The 22,009-nt window shown below is 34.6% G+C and overlaps 1 protein-coding gene across 1 annotated transcript in view; it reads right to left on the bottom strand.

Moving 5' to 3' along the window:
• LOC123543336 (serine/threonine-protein phosphatase 2A regulatory subunit B'' subunit gamma-like) overlaps positions 1-21,629 on the bottom strand; it is a 64,294-nt gene extending 42,665 nt beyond the window's left edge. The window contains exons 1-2 of the mRNA XM_053542697.1: positions 21,471-21,629; positions 16,427-16,532 (exon numbers count right to left, since the gene is read on the bottom strand). Of these exons, the coding sequence (XP_053398672.1) occupies positions 16,427-16,475 (49 nt within the window). The 5' untranslated portion in view covers positions 16,476-16,532; positions 21,471-21,629. The remainder of the gene's footprint in view (positions 1-16,426; positions 16,533-21,470) is intronic.
• Positions 21,630-22,009: the final 380 nt, after the last annotated feature.

Here is a 22,009-nt window from a genome sequence, read left to right as displayed (position 1 = left end):
CCACGAGATAGCGCCCATCCTTACAATTATATTTAGGTCATCCCTGGAAACTGGCTGTGTCCCGCCAGATTGGAGAAGTGCAGTTGTCGCCCCTGTTTATAAGAAAGGCCCGAAATCCAAGGCCAGTAACTACAGGCCAATATCTCTCACCTGCATAGCTTCCAAATTATTGGAACACATTCTAGTCTCCAACATCATGACACATTTTGACAATAATGACCTCTTAAGCCAGTACCAGCATGGCTTCAGATCTAAGCATAGCTGTGAATCACAACTGATCAGCTTTACACAAGAAGTTTACGACAACCTTGAGCAAGGTCAACAAACAGATGTAATAGTAATAGATTTTAGTAAAGCATTCGACAAGGTTGATCACAATAAATTGATATTTAAACTTAATGAGCTGGGTGTCCACCCTCTGGTATCACAGTGGATAAAGTCATTTCTGAAGGGTCGAACCCAAAGAGTAGTTGTAGACGGCTGCACTTCTGACACCCTGCCTGTCCTGTCCGGTGTCCCTCAGGGATCCGTCCTAGGACCCTGTCTCTTTCTGGCTTACATTAATGACCTACCAGATTCTATTAGAAGTAAGGCAAGACTGTTTGCAGATGATACCATAGTATACCTTACAGTCAAGTCCTCATCTGATGCCCAAACACTACAAAAAGATTTGTACGCCCTTGAAAACTGGGAACAGGACTGGTCAATGGAATTCAATCCAGACAAGTGTGAGGTGCTGAGAATTACTCGCAAACGAAACCCTGTCATGTTTCCTTACACCCTGCATGACAAGGAACTGAAATCTACCGATACCGCTAAATACTTAGGTGTTACACTAACTAAAGACTTAAACTGGTCTGAACATATTAATACTATTTCCTCTAAAGCAAACAACTCTCTTAAATTCATCAAAAGAAATGTTCAGACAACAAACAAAAAGGTCAAAGAGAAAGCCTATAACACCTATGTCCGTCCACAACTCGAGTATTGCTCATCCATCTGGCACCCCTGGCAAAAGTCCCTCTCATACAAAGTCGAAAAAGTGCAAAGATCAGCTGCACGGTTTATCTTTAACGACTATAACTATACAAGCAGTGTAACCCAGATGATTAACACCCTAAACTGGCAAACTTTAGAACAACGGCGCATACAATCTTCTCTGATCTATTTTTACAAAATCCGAACAAATCATGTATGCGTCGACCATAACCATCTAACTCCGACCAGAAACCTGAACTACCTAATTCCACAGTCCCGTACTCAATACCACATGAATTCCTTCTTCCCCCGTACAATCAGACTATGGAATGGCCTTCCCCAATATGTACAGTCCAGCCCCAGCCTCAACATATTTGCTGAGCGGCTGGCCACTGTACATCTGCAGTAACTTCCTTCACTATGTTTTTTAACTTAGCACCTGTAGTAATTTTTATTCTTTGCACCTAATGAGTTTTCTCATTTTTAACACTGCCCAGACAAGCGCCTTCCAGTCATAATCGTTAATGATTGTTGGAAGTATCATGTAGATGTAGATGTAGATGTAGATGTAGATAATTTCACGGATAAGGCGAATCACGCAATGTTTATAACTAACAACCTTCAACTAATGATAATCAGCTCAAACTCCTGTAGAACACGGATAGTATATTTGACTAATCGTTTTGTTGAAGTTTCCGTCAGACAATGTCCTTGAATCCACAACATACGAGTCCTTTCGCATAGATGTGCAGCCGAAGTTCTCTTACATGAAGCTGCAACTCAATATGATTGCTCTGACTCCTGGATGCTCAGCGCTTATATTCTATAACATATAGAATTAAACTACTTTATAGGTATGACCCAAATGCCTTGGCTGTACTTGCTAATACCGTTGAACCTGGTCTGTAGGCTGGAACTCTCTTACTGACTCGGGAGATTACCAAACAAAAAGTCTGTGTCTCAGTTTTCCTATGCTCAGCCTGTTCTTGCTATTGTCTATCCCGTAAAGGTTTAATGTCTATGCGCTGGCCCTAAAGCTCGAAACCTAGTTACACTACTGCAACTCTTCCTTAGTCTCCAGCGTATTCTTTTATACATTTTATCTGCCCTGACAGTGTAGCTGCAACAGCTCATATATCAAGGTACTGGGATTAATTATAAGTTGAATCCTCGGTGTGTTTACACCAATCGCTGGATACAGAATGACTTCATTGTCATCCGTCTACTTATCAACACCCCAGCAGAGATGTCATTTGATTGGTGCTTTTTATGGAACTTGTTTCTGATTGGTCCAAGTTCGAATATATTTTACGACGAGTACACAAGTACTTGCTCCAACAAATAGTCGGTTCCCTTTTACTAGTCTATTGTACATAACATAATATGTATTGCTGAGATCCAGCTATCGCTGTTATTAACCCAAGTTGTCCATAAGGTTACAACACACTAAATAGCTGTTCTTCTTTATTCTATATAAAAATTACATATTTCCAATGACAGCAGCACACATCAAGACCAATTTAAAATGTCTGTAACTTACATTTTCTCGAAGAATATTATCAGAGCTGAAAAACATTAAACGAAAAGTGGGGGTCATGTTTTATGTAAGAAAAATATTTTCAGTCCAACACACAAAATCAGCTAAAAACGAGACCCCAAATTGTAGTGGTGGTGTATGATCTAAGTTTCCATGACAAATACTGTCGTGTTATTATTTCATTGTGAAAATGCTACCTACATGCCAAGCATAGATCTTTCATGTCATTTCAGCAAAATAATTGCAATGGAAATAAGGAAAATAACTCTACAGAGCAAAAAAAAAAAAAAAAAAAAAAAAACCAAAAAACTGAGGACTATATGAATCTACCATTTTTTCGCGCAGTTTTCCTGTTTATTGGAAAAGAAATAAAACTGAAAACACATTTTAATGTAATTTTGCCTAAAAACCATGATTATCAGATGGGAAATGATCAAACCAAGATAAAATGTGCTTATACTCATATGTTTTGTTAATAAATGAGGAAGTTATTGCTGCTTTACGACAATTTCTACTGCTGAATGACTCGACAATTTAGTCTGTATACTTCACTATTGCCCCGTATTGAATTGTTTTTCATCTTAGGTAAACTGCATACTATTACTTACAATAACCAGCTTTTCATATATAGAAGCATGATATGAGACAATTTGACATAAAATCAACGATAATTCTGGTTTAAATGTCGTTTTTGTGGCGGCCATATTGGAATTAGGACGCCATTTTATTTTATTTTTCTAAATTTCTAGTAAGTTTACATTAATTTCTAATAACTTTTTCGTTTATTTAAGGATGTTAAAAATTCAAAAAGTTTTGAAATGCTTACGATTTTCATATTTTCTTATGCAATTATCTTTTTAAAATGAATTACCATTTTAAATGACACATGATTTTAATAGCGGCGTAGCGATGTTCAAAACTTTTAGAAATACACCCTAAGTTGAGCGTTTAAATTAATCCATTTTACTTCAAAATAATAAATAAAAGTTATTAATAAACTGCTTGTTTTATAACCTTTCCACTGATAAAAAATATTGATATAATTGGTGTTTTAAGGAAGTTTAAGCCGTTAGAAAAACATCACTGTTTACAAAAAACATGGACGCTCGGCGTCTGCCCACCCGACCACTGTCTTATCAGTGCTAAAAATAGAAAACACAACGGATTTGTATACAAACACGATCTCTCCTATTGTTGCCTGAGAATTGACAGAGGTTTGCTATTGACAAGGGCTTGCTGCAATATGCAGAAAAAATAACCAAAATTACAGATAAAAGCAACGTACACTGCAATGTAAATGGCGGCGAGTTTATTCAATAAAATGTAATGAAATGTTATTATTTACAGCAAGAATGAAATAAGTAAAACATGAATTAGTAATTAAAACATGAATCATATGAAGTAATATTTTTCTAATAACTTTATGAGAACGCAGTAATTATGCATTTACGAAACTGTGAATAATGAAAATACTTGCTGAAATATAGATATAATTTTTATATTAATTAATGTATATGGTGGTCAAATTTGAGTGACAATACGTTTGTATATGGTATATGTTTTCGTTAATTAATTAGCTTTGTTTGACATTCTAAAACTGTAAAGATTCATTTAAGAAAATTGCATTATACAAAAAGTATTAGTATCTATAGAATATGCTTCAAAACAACATGTTTCAATTTGATTTTTATTCATTTTCAAGTATTTTGCAATGGATAAACAATTTGCCTTGTTAAAATAATAAAGTAATGAAAATGAGCAAATACATTTTGCATAATTATGCAATATCAATTATGAAAAATATCAATGTATGTCTGTCTTACAAAGTCAAGAACATTTACTTCAACAAGAAATAACTAAATCTCTTTACCTACAATACCAAATATTACAGAAGATGCAACGCAAACTGCGATGTAAAAACCGTGTGGTGGACAATGCCGATACTTCAGTAGTTATATAGGTTTTCAGTTATGATGCACTAAGCAATGATAGGGTACCTTGATTTAACATGGTTTTCCTCCACATCAACAAAGAAAAAAGTGCAATGCAGTTTACATAAATGAATGGGTAATAATAAGCTATACCATGATAACAAAATATGTTATCTTCAAATAGATTCAACTCTCCCATCATTTTTTTAAAAAATGTGGCAAAATTTTTTGCGCAAAGTTGGAGTCCCATGAAATATGACAGTCAATTATGTATACTAGACAGAATGCGTATGTAATATTATATCGACATGATCACGTCTAAGTTGTTACATTTTTCATTCAAGATATGTAACCTATACCAACAGTTACTGTAGATTTACTAATGCGTTCATATTGCATCATTAAGCCTACAGGCATAGAACAGTATCATAAGCTCAAACATTTTCATATGAACGGTTCTTGAAATAGGCCCCAGGTGATTTTAATGCAAGCGTTTTCCTTACCTGTGTCTAAATTATAAACGAACATAACTTTATTTTGAAATGCGAAAACAATGTCATGATCTAGCTATAAATGACTTAAATATGCCAGTTAAATAGTTGTTATTATGAACACATAGAACAGTTAATACCACTTCCAAACGATTAATTACCAAAAATGTAACATACATCATGCAGTTCAAAATAATGTAGGTGATGGTGGATAAAATTACAACACATTATGGTGTATTCTATTCCGTAAAATGACATTATTCGCAAGAATAAACCGTCATACCGCCATTTCATCATTTTGACAGAAGATAAATAACTTCTCCAAATGACGTTTTCCCCCCCAAATTTCAGTATGTGTTAAGCAACCTACAGTCTTACGCCGTCACTATGTCTCTCTCCCTTGTCTGACTGCTTAATTCAGGTTTGACGGTAATCTCATTCGACTTCTAATTTTCTAAAGAGTAAGACCGGATGAACTCGATTTCCAACTGAAAAGTCACCGAGATATTGTTTTAATTTATGTTTAAGCCCTTTGGTCCTCATCCTTGTATCTATCAGATACATCAATACGGTTTTTTTTTTTAACTGAATGTGGAAGTTGAAAGATTGAATTTCGTATCTACTGTGTATGACATATTTTGTTCGACACAGACATTATTCTAATGCATTTCAAGAAATAAACAAGAGGGTCATGATGATCCTGGATCGCTCAAATGAGTAATATGAGCTACATGTTTCAGATGTCAAACGAATGCTAAAATATCAAGAAAGTAGGTCAGTAGGTCACATTCATGGTCACTCCAAGTCAGCTTTAAGATCGGTGTGCAAAACTGTATTTGTCATCCAAATTTCAAGACTCTATCTTAAAGACTAAAACCAAAAAGTAGGTCAGTAGGTCAAGGTCAAAGTCAAGTGACCCCTAATTACTTTGGGTCAACTTTGTGAGATTTCCACTTGTTTTATCAAGGTATAAATTCGAAACTAAACGATGGTGACTTTATTAACTTTGTAAATGATTTTGACATTTTGCTATTTGTAGAATCATGGAATTCTAACAAAACTAATATTAAAATTGAAGGTTTTGATAATTTTAACTGCCCTCGTCCAAAGTCAAATAAAAGGGCTAAACGTGAAAGTGGGGGAGTTATTGTATACTATAAACAAGAGCACCGCCTTGCGGGTGCTGACGCTCATCTGATTTTTTTTGTATAATAGAAATATTGTCCTACCCATGATTTTCTAAGACTAAAAAGGGCCATCATTCTTGCAAAAAGCAGGATAGAGTTATGTTTCTTGATGTACAGTGTCCACTTATGATGGTGAAAAACTGTTGCAAGTTTTAAAGCAATAGCTTTGATAGTTTATGAGAAAAGTATACTTAAACATAATACTCAACCAAGAAAATGATTTTCTAAGTCCAAAAGGGGCAATAATTATTGCAAAAAGCAGGATGGAGTTATGTTGCTTGCTGTACAGGGTCAGCTTATGATGGTGAACAAGTGTTGCAAGTTTCAAAGCAATAGCTTTAATAGTTTAAGAGAAAAAGTTCACCTAAACATAAAACTTAACCAAGAAATCTGATATTTTCTAAGTCCAAAAGGGGCCATAAATCTTGCAAAAAGCAGGATGGAGTTATGTTTCTTGATGTACAGGGTCAGTTTAAAGATGGTGAACAAGTGTTGCAAGTTTTAAAGCAATAGCTTTGATAGTTTAGGATAAAAGCTGACCTAAACATAAAACTTAACCAAGAAAACTGATTTTCTAAGTCCAAAAGGGGCAATAATTCTTGCAAAAAGCAAGATGGAGTTATGTTCCTTGATGTACATGATCTGCTTATGATGGTAAACAAGTATTCCAAGTTTCAAAGCAATAGCTTTGATAGTTTAGGAGAAAAGTTGACCTAAACATAAAACTTAACCAAGAAATCTGATATTTTCTAAGTACAAAAGGGGCCATAAATCTTGCAAAAAGCAAGATGGAGTTATGTTTCTTGCTATACAGGGTCAGCTTATGATGGTGAACAAGTATTCCAAGTTTCAAAGCAATAGCTTTGATAGTTTAGGAGAAAAGCTGACCTAAACATAAAACTTAACCAGGCAACGCCGACGCCGACGCCGACGCCGACGCCGACGCCGACGCCGACGCCGACAACCGCTCAAGTGATGACAATAATCATCATTTTTTTCAAAAAATCAGATGAGCTAAAAATGCCTATTAAAATTATTTAGAGTTTTATTAGTTAGGATGGATCGAATATTCGAATATTCGAATATTCGGAAATCGGTTGCATTATTGAAATCATGAATCAACAACAAATATAAAATTGTAAGTTTTGATAATTTTAACTGCCTCGTCAAAAGTCAAATGAAGGGCTATATGAAAGTGGATATTTAACTATTAACAAGACACCGCTGCGGTTTGTGACGCTCATCGATTTTTGTATAAAAGAATATGTCCTACTTTATTTATCTAAGACTAATAAATGGCATCATTCTTGCAAAAGCACGATAAGGTTAATTCAGTTGTGACAGGTCCACTATGATGGTACAAAACGTTCAAGTTTATAAAGCATGTTTGAATTTATGAGAAAATATACTTAAACATAATACTCATCCTAGAAATAATTTTAATCCAAAGGGCAAATAATATTGCAAAATCTTATGATGAGTTATGTTGCTTGCTTACAGGCGCTTTATGATGTGAACAAGTGTGCAATTTCAAAGCAATGTTTAATTTTTAGAGAAAAATTCACCAAACATTAAACTTAACCAGATCTGATATTTCAAGTCCAAAGGCCATAATCTTGCAAAGCAGATGAGTTAGTTCTTGCATGTACAGGTTTCACCAGCTATTATTATTTGAAATTTGGTGAAAAATCAGTTTGACAGTTTTACTAAGCAATAGCTTTGATAGTTAGAATAAAACTGACCTAATATAACTTTACCAGATAAAACTGATTTTCTAAGTCCAAAGGGGCAATAATCTGCAAAAAGCAAGAGGGTTATGTTTCCTTGAGCACATACTGCTATGATGTAAACAATATTCCAAGTTCAAGAATATGCTTTGATAGTTTAGGATAAAAGTTACCTGAAACTAAAACACTTAACAAGAAATTGATATTTCTAAGTACAAGGCCATAAATCTTGCAAAGCAAATGAATTATGTTCTCTAGCTATCGGGTCACTTATGATGGTGAACAGTATCAAGTTTCCAAGCAATAGTTTTTGTATTAGGAGAAAAGCTGACCTAAACATAAATACTTAACCGGCAACGCCGACGCCGACGCCGAACATCCGACGCCACCGACCGACGCCGACAACCGCTCAAGTGATGACAATATATCAATTTTTTTCAAAATCAGATGATAAAAATTGCTATTAAAAATTATTTAGACCCTTATTAGTTTAGATGCCAGAGGTATAATTTGGTTTAAACTTGATAAGCATTTTACTTGTGCCAAATATGATTCTTATTTTTGTGTGAGCTATATACCGCCTGAAAATTCAGCTTTGTATAGAAATAATAATTCTACACTATACGAATTTGACTTTTTTGAGCATATTAATACTGAAATACGTAATTACACTGACCGTGGGGTTGTTTACTGGGTAGGTGACCTAAATTCTCGCACAGGTGAATTAGTCGATTATATACCTAACCTTAACCTTGACCGTTATGTTGATATACCACCGTCTGATGCGCAGACGATCAATTTGCCTGTGAGACGTAATCAAGATCAACAGGTCAACAATTTTGGGATCAACCTGTTAAATATTTGTAAAGAAAATGACATGTGTATAATAAATGGCCGTCATGATGACGGAAGGTGTACTTTTCATTCTACTTTAAAAAATAAACCAGTTTCTAGTTTAGTTGACTATATTATTACGGGATATGAGGGTTATCAAGATACAACAGATTTTTGTGTTCTTGATATAACAGAGTTCTCGGATCATTGTCCTATTGTATTTGCATTGAATTATTGTATTGATTTACCACAAAATGATTCTGTGGAATATGATAAGATTTTTTGGGATATATCCAAAAAAGACTCTTTTCTAGAAGAAGTAAATAGCAATTGTTTATTATTTGACAGTATTAATAGCAAATTGTTATCGGGAGAATATGATATAGATCAGTGTATGAACGAGTTTTCTAATTTAGTTCATGACATTTCTTATAATTGTTTTGCCAGGACAGTAAATAGTCGTCCGAAATTTAAAAAGAAAAAAATCTCCTTGGTTTGATGAAAATTGTAGAGCGGCAAAGCATAACTTTTTTGCAGCCAAACGGCGATATATGTTTGATAGGTGTGGTGAAAATAAATAACACTTTTTAAACGCGAAGCGGGTTTTTAATGAAATAAAAACGTAAAGCCAAGTCAAGCTTTTATTATAAAGAGAAAATTAAATTGTCAGAGATGAGCAAGACGTCTCCACGTAAATTTTGGAAGTATATTAAGAAATTTAAAACCAATAGTACTACTGCTAATAACGTGAATCTGGAAGAATTTGTCACTCATTTTTCGAATATTTCTAATGAATTTCAAGGCCGATTTAATATAAATGATCACAATGTGTCACGTGATGAAACTATAAATATTGATCAATTAGATAGATCAATAACTGTAGAAGAAATAGAAAAAACAATTTCTACGTTAAACCGTTATAAGAGCAGTGATTATGAAAATAATGTATCTGATTTTTTCATTGATACAAAATCGTTTATATCACCTTATTTATGTAGTATGTTTAATCATATATTTGAGAACTGTGTTTACCCAAAGTCATGGGTAAAGGGTGTTATTGTACCCATTTTTAAGAAGGGTGATACGAGTAACCCCTCTAATTATAGAGGAATCACATTAGTAAATGTCATTGGTAAAATCTTCTCACTTTTATTGAGAAATCGGATAAATAAATGGTGTGAATCAGAAAATGTTTTTACTGATACACAATTTGGTTTTCGTGACGGGCGTTCTACAGCTGATGCTATTTTTCTTTTACATACTATTATTCAAAAAGTTTTATCAAAACGTTCTAAGCTGTGGTGCATTTTCATCGATTATCAGAGAGCCTTTGATACGTTAATCGTGATGCATTGTGGGTAAAGTTACTCGAAACTGGTATCAGCTGTAAAATGGTCAATATGATTAAATGTATTTATAATGTTGTTCAATCTTGTGTTAAGTTGTCAAGTACTATGGAGTTGTCAAAATTCTTTGAAGTTACAATCGGTGTTAAACAGGGAGAACCTTTGTTTCCCCTTTTATTTATACTATTTATAAATGATGTTATTGGAAATTTGGATATTAATTCGTTAACTGATAGAGATCTTGATTTGCTAACAATGTATATGATATTATTTGCCGATGATATATATGGTCTTGTTCACTACTGATCCGAAAAGCCTGCAGGCACAAATTGATAGTATTTACCAGTATTCAGAAACATGGGGCTTGAAAATTAACGTTAGCAAAACTAAAATATGTGTATTTGAAAAGCGTAAACAAAACGTTTACCCTGACTTTATCCTAAATGGAGAAAAAATTGAAATAGTGGATAATTTTACTTACTTAGGTGTAAAATTTACATACACTGGTAATATGTCAGGAGCTATAAAATCCCTAAATGATCAAGCGCTTAGAGCTTATCATAATCTTTTATTATTGTTCGATAAAGTAAATTTTGATATTAAAACCAAACTCTCATTGTTTGACAAAATGGTGGTACCAATATTACTGTATGGTGCTGAAGTGTGGGGAATCTATAATAATACTAGTTACAAATATGTTGATAAACTACATATAAGATTTTGCAAATATATCCTTGGAGTCAAATATCAAACTCCAAATATTGCAGTACTTGGAGAGCTGGGAAGGTTCCCATTATCAATCATCTGTAGAGAAAGATCAATAAAATATTGGTTAAAAATTATGAAAAATAATGATTCACCTATGTTTAAAATGTATAATGATCTCTGTCAAAATGTACAAGCAAATTGTTGGGCAACTAGAATAAATTCAGTCATTGATCATCTTGGTTTTGGTAATATAAGGCGTGATTATGATGTAAATGTAAATTATTACCCGATTATACAACGTAGAATTCGTGACCAGTACATTCAAGAATGGAGAGGAACTATTAACACCATGCCAAAATTGGATTACTATTGTAAATATAAAACAGATTTTGTATTCGAAGATTATCTGTCTAATATCACAAACGATGTTCTGAGAAAACATTTTTCTAGTTTAAGATTGTCTTCTCACAACTTAGAGATTGAATTTGGTAGATATAGAGGTATTGAAAGAGAAAACAGACTGTGTAAGCTATGTAGTCAAGATACAGTTGAATCAGAATATCATTTTATGCTATGTTGTGACACATATAGAACAGTAAGAAGAACATATTTTACCAATATTTCTTTGCCTTGTGTACAGAAATTTTTCACGCTTATGTCGACAAAAAGTAAACGTCTGCAAGTAAAAGTAGCTAAATATATTAAAGAATGTATGTCAATTAGGAAAAATGCCTTGGAAATTTTAACTGTTTCTTAAATGTATGTTGTAATGTTGTATGATAATGTGAGTATATATATAGGTATATTTAATATTCATTACTACATTGTACTTGTATTTATTTTTGTCTTTGCCATAGTTTTTTTTTTTTTTTTTTTTTTTTTTTGTGTTGTAAATGGCCAAAGGCAACTTGTTTGTTGATTATGCCAATAAATTTGAATTGAATTGAATTATCATCTACATCAAAAGATAAGGTTTGTTGGAGATTTGTAATCGATAACTACAAAGAACAAAGGGAAATACACAAGGTATTTGTTTATGTGAAGGAATAAAACTACACGAATCTACTAAAAAGATGTGGTTCATTATGCTGTTAAACGTCATTTACATTACAAAAGAAACAAGGATAATTAAGTATGAAGTAGGAAGGCTACGTTCAAAAAACGAAGCCTCTCTAAAACGCTGACGTGCACACGACCAACACACGCAAGCACGCACGCATACATCCATCCAGCACACACCCGAGGACAAAATGAAAAACATTAAATAACACTGTGGTGAACCGCCTTGGAATGGTTAGTGTAAAATCCCCAACGGGGAGCTTAAACAAGTTTATGGTGTGCATCTTACATCCCACTCTCACCCTATCATGTTCAAAAGTCACAGAACAGTGTAAATAAAAGTGATCCTTGCCAAAAATACAGCCAGACCTGTATAAAGCAGCCCACAGAAGAATAAACCCATGCGAATGCCAAAGGCAGGTGACAGCCCCATTCAGTTGACGTTGAGAACAACATCTTTCGGGTAGTATGCCTACCGTGACTGCTTGGTGCATGGACCAACTTAAGACCGGTTACCATCAAGATAGAATATACAGAGATTTTATGGGATTCACAGTGACTATATCTATGAAACTATAACAACAAACACAAACAGCTAGACAGGAATGGCCGCGACTTTATTTCATTAATATTATGGCATGTACATGTTTAAGTTCATAGAAATGAATATGAACAGAAAAAGAGTTACTATGGAAATTGCATAGCGACTTAATCTGTAAGAGTGATTTTCTGTACTGGAAGGATCTTGAAAATATCATATGACCTGTCTTTTCTCTATATATAATTAAACAGTAGTTATTGTAATTTTTTGAAAAACGAGTTGTTTGTAACAAAAGTTACTAATATGTAAACAGTAAGTAACAACATTTCATCGTATAAAATAATAGTGTTTAAGAGCAACGAATGTGAACATTAAACAATAATAGGTAAGGGTAGATTTTTCGGAAGCACAGAGCACCACAAACACAGCATCAGAGCCATGCATTTGCAAAGAATGTTGCTTAAAAATTCCAACAAGTGCATTTTAGTTTTATGCAAAATATAGATAGATTGGTAAAATATATAATTATCTGTGTGTGTTCAGGTTTAACGTCTTTTTCAACAATTTTTCAGTCATATAAACTACGGTGTCTACTTGTAGCAGTGAGCACAATGCCCAACTTTATATAGTGTTGCCTCACTGGAATATCACGCCATAGACACGTAACATGATACCACACCCAGTCACATTATACTGACACCGGGCTGACCAGTCCTAGTACTATACCCTCTTAATGCTGAGCGCTAAGCGAGGAAGCTACTAGTACCATTTTTACGTCTTTGGTATGTCGCGGCCGGGGATCGAACCCACGACTCCCGCACTCGAAGCGGACGCTCTACCACTAGGCTACCGAGGCGGTGATGTAATTATCTAACGGCATCGTTGTGAATTATAACTGCATCAACAAATCATTATGTTATCATATGAATCTGCCTTAAACTAGCAAAGGTTGTAACAGAAAATTATGTATATCCCAAAGAGTGTCACATCAGTTTACATGAAATGAGGTTTTCTTACTTATGAATATTAAAGTAGACAGCTTTCGATGTATATAGTATTTTGAAAAAACGTTTTAACATATTCATTTATTTATATATTTGGGTTTTAGCCATTTACCCCTGCTGCGGCCAACCGAAGCGCTTATACCTAACTTTAGTGCTTAGTGCAGAAAGATGAGAAACTTTATACCTCACTTAAAGTTTAAGTTTTAGATTTGAGTTGAGACCTTACTTAAGGTTTACTTTTAGATTTGAGTTTAGACCTACTTTTAGATTTGACTTTAGACCTACTTTTAGATTTGAGTTTAGACCTAATTTCAGATTAGAGTTTAGACCTAATTTTAGATTTGAGTTTATACCTAATTTAAGTTTAGGTGAGGATTTGAGTTTATACCTAACTTTAGTGCTTAGTGCAGAAAGCTGAGCTGACACCTTATTTGAGTTTAGCTTAAGATTTGAGTTTACACCTAATTTTAGTGCTCAGGGCAGAAAGGTGAAGAGTTATCGCCCGCGGGTACGTACGTACGTTAGACGGTCGCGCGCGTATCCCACCAGCCATTTACCCCTGCTGCGGCCAACCGAAGCGCTTATACCTAACTTTAGTGCTTAGTGCAGAAAGATGAGAAACTTTATACCTCACTTAAAGTTTAAGTTTTAGATTTGAGTTGAGACCTTACTTAAGGTTTACTTTTAGATTTGAGTTTAGACCTAATTTTAGATTTGAGTTTATACCTAATTTAAGTTTAGGTGAGGATTTGAGTTTATACCTAACTTTAGTGCTTAGTGCAGAAAGCTGAGCTGACACCTTATTTGAGTTTAGCTTAAGATTTGAGTTTACACCTAATTTTAGTGCTCAGGGCAGAAAGGTGAAGAGTTATCGCCCGCGGGTGCGTACGTACGTTAGACGGTCGCGCGCGTATCCCACCAGCCATTTACCCCTGCTGCGGCCAACCGAAGCGCTTATACCTAACTTTAGTGCTTAGTGCAGAAAGATGAGAAACTTTATACCTCACTTAAAGTTTAAGTTTTAGATTTGAGTTGAGACCTTACTTAATTTCAGTTTAGACCTAATTTTAAATTTGAGTTTAGACCTAATTTAAGTTAATGTGAGGATTTGAGTTTATACCTAACTTTAGTGTTCAGGGTTGAAATTATGAGGCAAAAGAGGCCAAGTTGCACGCCTCTTCAGATCTGTACCACAATGACCTAAATATATTGTATAATTCTATAGCATGCAATTGTGGCAAGAACAGTATCTTGTAATAATTTACATGTACTTAGATGAATCTAGATTGATGCTTGCCTTTTTACCGACTTTTGATCAATACCTTAGGTAAGTTTTAGACCCGACCCTCTCTAAGGAGCTAGAATATTCAATTACATTGTACTTTTTCGCGGAAATCCTTAGTTTAATAAACATCATAAATTACCAATTGAATATATATGCATTTAAAATACAACTGCATGTCTTATTTAGAAAACGTACCCGGGCCAAACACGAAACTCACAGTGCCATATACGAAACCCCAAAAAGAGGTATAACTTTATAGATGATGGGACCTGTTCATCAATGTCAGATCAACATAAAGAACGATACTTGTCGGGTTTAACGCCACACATGCTCATGGTAAATTAGTTCATGATAGAGGAAGACTCATGCAGATGCCCCTCAGTCCTAGCATTATTTCAGGACGGGTGATTAAACCTGTATAGAGTCGCCGACCTTCCACAAGCAAGAACGATAGCTTCTTCACTTTAATCACATTTAGTGCTTTCATCATATGGAAATACTAGTTATAAGACGTGAATGCAAATGGCAAATGCAAATGGCGAAGAAAATGCAAGAATTTCATAAATGCATCGGTTTAAAAATTACATACAAAAGCAAAAGGGTCAGACTGCAAGTTTAACAATATTAGATGTTGCAGAGGTACAGTTTGTTCATGAAAGTTAAACCTGAAAATCTAAGTAAAAGAGAAACATAATTCATTAAGTACAGTTTTCAAAGTTATGTTCCTTAGAAAAAGAAAACAGAAAAAAAAAGAAAATATGTGGAACTGCGACTCACAACTGAAATTTACATCTTGTCAAGACGGATTATACAACATTACAGGCACTAGGGCACAAAAAAGAATTAAAGATATATTAACCACTGAATAAAATTTAGTCCAGTACACGAAAAAATAACTTGACCGTTTGCCATAATGTAAGGGCCTGTACTTTGTATTATGGAAGACTTATCAGCTCAGTGTGATATACAAAGAGGATATTACATGATTGTCTTTTCATACTGAATCTGTTAACAAGCGGAATAAAAGTATAAAATGCGAATCTCTGTTGAGCATTTTATTTGTTTTATTCGACGAGTGTTATAAATTAAATGTGGAAAGGCAAAAATTATTATTATTATTATTATTATTATTATTATTATTATTATAATCATCATCATTATGATCTTTTATTATTACCAGATTTATATAGCGCCCTTTTCATGATAAACACGTTCAAATGCGCTTTACATACATAGCAAACACAGCCACATAGGGTGCCAAATTCATCCTCTACTAGTACAGACACAGAGCGATCTGACCAGAGGTACAGAATGAGATAAAGCCCCAAGAACAGATGGAGAGAAATCTTTTTAGTCCGGCTAACGTAGCCTAGCTCTGCGAATACACAGTCTGGTTCTTTAACGTGCTCGATGTATTGCACAGATACATGCGAAGCCATCTTTCCTGGGAAGAACCAGTACTGGCCTCTTAATTATGTGGAAGACACTCAAGAGTATCTCAGAGATTTCCAGTGCCTGAACCGGAATTCGAACCCCTGACCTCTGAATTGACAGACAAGCGTGTTACCACAAGACCACCGGTGCACTGTAAAATGTATTATTCTTTTTATCACATGTTAGCTTTTCCTGCTAAAACATCAAACATTCTTCTTTCTTTACCTGTTTTAGATCAAGTCAATTCGACCAACGTATCGCCTTTTTTACACTAGTGTAAAAAGAAAATTATGAAATAACTTTATTTCACTCCCTCGACGCCAAACATTTGATAAAACCTATTATTTAATCTATTTCAACTTACATGCTCTCATCGGCACGTGCGAGTGTTTTATCGTCACTAGACCTTTCATCTGTCAATCTAAGTTTGAAGGCATAGATCAGTAAGTACTGTCTGCAGTTGGATCAGGCTGCAATAACACAAGACAAACAGATTAGTTACCCGTCGCTGCACATTGATGCGCAATATTAAATAAAGTATTTTTAGATAGAATAGTCATCATCATTTTCACCGCACATTTTCTACTTTTATTTACTTTTCGAATTCCATGCCAAAATTTTAATGGTAAAGTTCTTTAAAGTCAAACTTAAGAAATTGGCATTGCATGGATTTTGCGTGTGCAACCCACATTTACTGGTGTTCTTTCGCAGTACTCTATTGCAGGTCCAGTAGAGTGTAAATTATACTCCTAGCCCAAACGTCCAGGGTTTGAACATTGTAAGGAGCTTGATTTTACCGCGATAATATCAACCTCTCACCTACGTACCACTATTTGTTACAAATGCCAAACTATCCAGAGCTCTGATATGAACGTGTCACAAATCGTGTTTGCATTTCAGTTTAGTACAAATGTTTCAAATCAATGACTGGCTTCGACAAGAACACAGCTGATTAACGTGTTGTTGTGTAATAAGCATAAAGTACATTTTGTGTGTTTTGGTGTGCAAAATATAACAAAAGAAAAGAATATGGCTCAATTTGTGAAACTAAACTATAGGATATCTAAATTATCAATTACATGATTTTGTACTGTTATTTGCTTTTATTTAAAACTTGTAAATACAGAATAAAATGCAAGAAGCTAGTTCCATCAAGGACTCACTGTATGAGTTACACAAGACATGATTTACAGTCAACTTAAAGCACTACTAATAATTTGAAGTATTTCTGAATTTAACAAGAACAGATATGTCATTAAGTGCTAATACGCAAGAAAAGAGTTATGGTTATTGATGACAAAAATGTTTAATGTTTCAAAGCTACAGTATTTAAAAAAAGTGAACCTAAAGCGAGTGATTCCAATTTTCTTAATAAAAAAGGGCCATAATTCTAATATATGATGCAAGAAGAGTTATGGTGTTTGACCCACTTCAACTATCTTAATGATAATAAACAATTTTACAAAGTTACATATCTATAGCTGTTATATTATGACCTAAATAAACAAGAGCTGAACGTAAGACAGCGCGCTCAACTATTCGGCGATTTGACAGCAAAATGAATATATGTCTCAATAAGAGACCTCTACTTTAAAAGGAAGATACACCAAGATATAAAAAGACCCACTATTTAGAGGGGTTAAAGGTCAAGTATGGAAGGGGTACTGACATTCTTTATTTTGATGGAATTAAATTATATTTTTATCTTTTAAAGTACCAAAGACATGTCTATAAACGAAGCTTTCGAAAAACTTTAACATGAAAAGAATATTTTTTTTTGTTGGATTTAACGTCGCACCGACACATGATAGGTCATACGGCGACGTTCCAGCTTTAATGGTGGAGGAAGACCCCAGGTGCCCCTCCGTGCATTATTTCATCACGAGCGGGCACCTGGGTAGAACCACCGACCTTCCGTAAGCCAGCTGGATGGCTTCCTCACATGAAGAATTCAACGCCCCGAGTGAGGCTCGAACCCACATCGATGAGGGGCAAGTGATATGAAAATAATAATAATAAGTATAACAACTTGGTGTTCTTGACCTTGAGTATAATGGGTCAAACCCCTGCACACACTTTGTTTGTATGCTGGAAAATGTTTATGTGAAGTTACAGTAAGATATAAGCAATAGTAACAAAGATATGACAGAAAATCAAAGGTTGCCGAAAACATTTTAACCTTAGAAATAACCGAAGTATAACACCTTGGTGACCTTGACCTTGGGTATAATGGACCTGGCCCCTGCACATACTTTGTTTGTATGCTGAACCATATTTTTGTGAACTTACAGTACGATATAAGCAATGATAACAAAGATATGACAGAAAAACAAAGGTTGCCAAAAAAACTTTAACCTTACAAATAGCCTGAGTATAACACCTTGGTGCCCTTGACCTTGGGTATAATGGGCCCAGCCCCTGCAATGCTTTGTTTGCATGGTGAACAATGTTAATGCGAAGTTACAGTAAGATATAAGCAATAGTAACAAAGCAAATTAAGGTTGCCGACGCCGACGCCGGGGCTAATAGAGTAGCACCCCTATTCTCAGATTTAACCAAAAAAAAACAATCAGTCTTCTATGTACTTAAAGGGCTGTAATTCTGACAAAATGCAATGCCAGAGTTATGGTTCTTGGTCAACACACTCACCTAATGACGATACATAAAGCTATTTCTCTTATAGTATCCGAGAAATGTGAACCTAAACAAGTATTTTAACAAAAACAAAAACAAAAAACCATTAGTACAAAAAGAGACATAATTCTGACAGACTGCATACGAGAGTTAGTTCTTGACCTACTTGCTCATTTTATTATGATAAACAAGTGCGCAAAGTTTCAAAACTAAAGCTCATACAATTTATGAGAAAAAGTGAACTTAAGCAAAAATCTGAACCGACACCGACGATCAAATTACGAGAATCCCTCGTAGATATTTTTAAACCCAGACGAGCTAAAACACGAAAAATTAAATTCTGTTCTGTTCTGTTCACGAAAAATGAAAAATATTTCTATGAAAGATACATTTTCTCACTAAGAAATATTGATTAATGAATGAATGATGTTAAAAGAACGGGGATCGGACGAGAATCTAAGCCTTTTTAATTCAAATATGTTCCACAATTTAGTGTACTGTTTTAGGGTTGAGGAAAGAAATATCCAAAAACAATGTTTGATGACTTGTGTTTTTGCACACATAACTTTAACCAGATTTTTTAGTTGAAAAAGACTGTATTTACATTAAAATCAACCAAGGATCATCTCTTTCGGTTACTAGAAGGTATCAGTATATGGTTGTCACTTAGCTTGATAGTTATTTTCACGCAAAACTTTAATCAAATCCTTTATGTCGAAAAAGGGCTATAATTGACTTTGAATTTAGACAAGAGTGAGCTAACTTGATAATTGACTGTGAAATGTTTGAAGACCACCGCCTGTTGGTGCCATTGCTCGTCTGCAAGTGCTGGTCAGTATGTAAGAAAAGTGTTATAGTTCAGAATTTCTAAGTACAAAAAGGGTCACAATTCTGACAAAATGCAGGTTAGAGTTATGATTCTTAGCCTACATAGTCAACTAATTATTGTTTAACAAGTGTGCAAAGTTTCAAAGCTGTAGCTCTTATAGTTTTTGAGAAAAGTTGGACCTAAACAAAAACAAGAGCACCGCCTTGCGGGTGCTGACGCTCATCTGATTTTTTTTGTATAATAGAAATATTGTCCTACCCATGATTTTCTAAGTCTAAAAAGGGCCATCACTCTTGCAAAAAGCAGGATAGAGTTATGTTTCTTGATGTACAGTGTCCACTTATGATGGTGAAAAACTGTTGCAAGTTTTAAAGCAATAGCTTTGATAGATTATGAGAAAAGTTGACTTAAACATAATATTCAACCAAGAAAATGATTTTTCTAAGTCCAAAAGGGGCAATAATTATTGCAAAAAGCAGGATGGAGTTATGTTGCTTGCTGAACAGGGTCAGCTTATGATGGTGAACAAGAGTTGCAAGTTTTAAAGCAATAGCTTTGATAGTTTAAGAGAAAAAGTTGACCTAAACATAAAACTTAACCAAGAAATCTGATATTTTCTAAGTCCAAAAGGGGCCATAAATCTTGCAAAAAGCAGGATGGAGTTATGTTTCTTGCTGTACAGGGTCAGCTTATGATGGTGAACAAGTGTTGCAAGTTTTAAAGGAATAGCTTTGATAGTTTAGGATAAAAGCTGACCTAAACATGAAACTTAACCAAGAAAACTGATTTTCTAAGTCCAAAAGGGGCAATAATTCTTGCAAAAAGCAAGATGGAGTTATGTTTCTTGATGTACAGGGTCTGCTTATGATGGTGAACAAGTATTCCAAGTTTCAAAGCAAAAGCTTTGATAGTTTAGGAGAAAAGTTGACCTAAACATAAAACTTAACCAAGAAATCTGATATTTTCTAAGTACAAAAGGGGCCATAAATCTTGCAAAAAGCAAGATGGAGTTATGTTTCTTGCAATACAGGGTCAGCTTATGATGGTGAACAAGTATTCCAAGTTTCAAAGCAATAGCTTTGATAGTTTAGGAGAAAAGCTGACCTAAACATAAAACTTAACCAGGCAACGCCGACGCAGACGCCGACGCCGACGCCGACAACCGCTCAAGTGATGACAATAACTCATCATTTTTTTTCAAAAAATCAGATGAGCTAAAAAATAACGAAGGGATTCAAATTTTCTAAGTACAAAAAGGGCCATAATTTTGACAAAATGCATATCAGAGATATGGTACTTGGCCTACTAAGTCCTCTAATGATGACGAACATGCGTGCAAAGTTTCAAAGCTGTAGCTCTAATGGTTTTTAATAAGGTGGACCTAAACAAAAAAATTAAACGACGCCGATACAGACGATCAAATGATGTAGGTGATGATGCTAAACAATTATCTTAAGTTTGAATCAAATCCCTTTTGTAATAACAGAGATATGGTGAACTGGCATCAAAACTAACATAGAATTCTAAGTAAAAAGGGGGCATAATTCATAAATGATTGGTGCCTGAGTTATAGACCTTTTGTCATGTGATGTGAGTAACGACTTCAATTCTGAATCAAATCCTTTAAGTAATAAACGAGATAGAGTGAACGTGCACCAACACTTTAACCTGAAATTCTAAGTAAAAAGGGGAGATAATTCATGAAATATTGGAGTGAGAGTTATAACCCTTGCACCATATGATGTTGGTGATGATGTGGAATAACTATTTTAAGTTTGAAGCAAATTTATTGAGTAATAACAGAGATAAAATGCATCAAAACTTTAACAAAGGTGCGGATGCGGAAGGACACCGGGGTTGAGTATAGTCGAGCTAAAAAGCCAAAGAGTAGTGTTTGGTATTGCTGTGACATATTTTCATAAAATACGGTTTAAAGCTAACTTACCTCCGCCGTTCTAAATACATGTTGTATTTGCACCATTCAGTCGGAATTGGTATGTGTTGCTAGTCCTTTCCTAACTCGATCTGTCGTTTACTCGATTCTGGATATAACCGGTGACGCCATCTGAAAGTCCTTTCCTAACTCGATCTGTCGTTTACTCGATATTGGATATAACCGGTGACGCCATCTGAAAGTCATAGGTTCAAATTAGTCTACATAAATGACTATTACATGACTTTTTATGTAAGTCAGCGGACCGTAGTATACAAATATATGAATGTCTTGCCGGTCAGTAGTATAACTATTGCCCGAGGTTCGACAGAAGACCAGATTTTTTTTCAAATTTTGATTGTAGCCCAACAAAATATGGTGGTGAACTTGAACCGATCATGTAGCCTTATCTGTGGACCGTTGGTTTATAAGAGCCTTGTAATCATACACAGTTGTTAAATCTTTTTGAGATCAGTAATTGTTTTAGACTACGGATCGCGGGAGTATGTTCTCCGTGTTTTTTTTGTTTTGTTTTGTTTTGGTGGTGGGGG

The sequence above is a fragment of the Mercenaria mercenaria genome, chromosome 1, assembly GCF_021730395.1.
Source record: "Mercenaria mercenaria strain notata chromosome 1, MADL_Memer_1, whole genome shotgun sequence".
Lineage (NCBI taxonomy): Eukaryota > Metazoa > Mollusca > Bivalvia > Venerida > Veneridae > Mercenaria > Mercenaria mercenaria.
The sequence above is the reverse complement of the archived record's forward strand: the minus strand, read 5'-3'. Positions and strand labels throughout refer to the sequence as shown.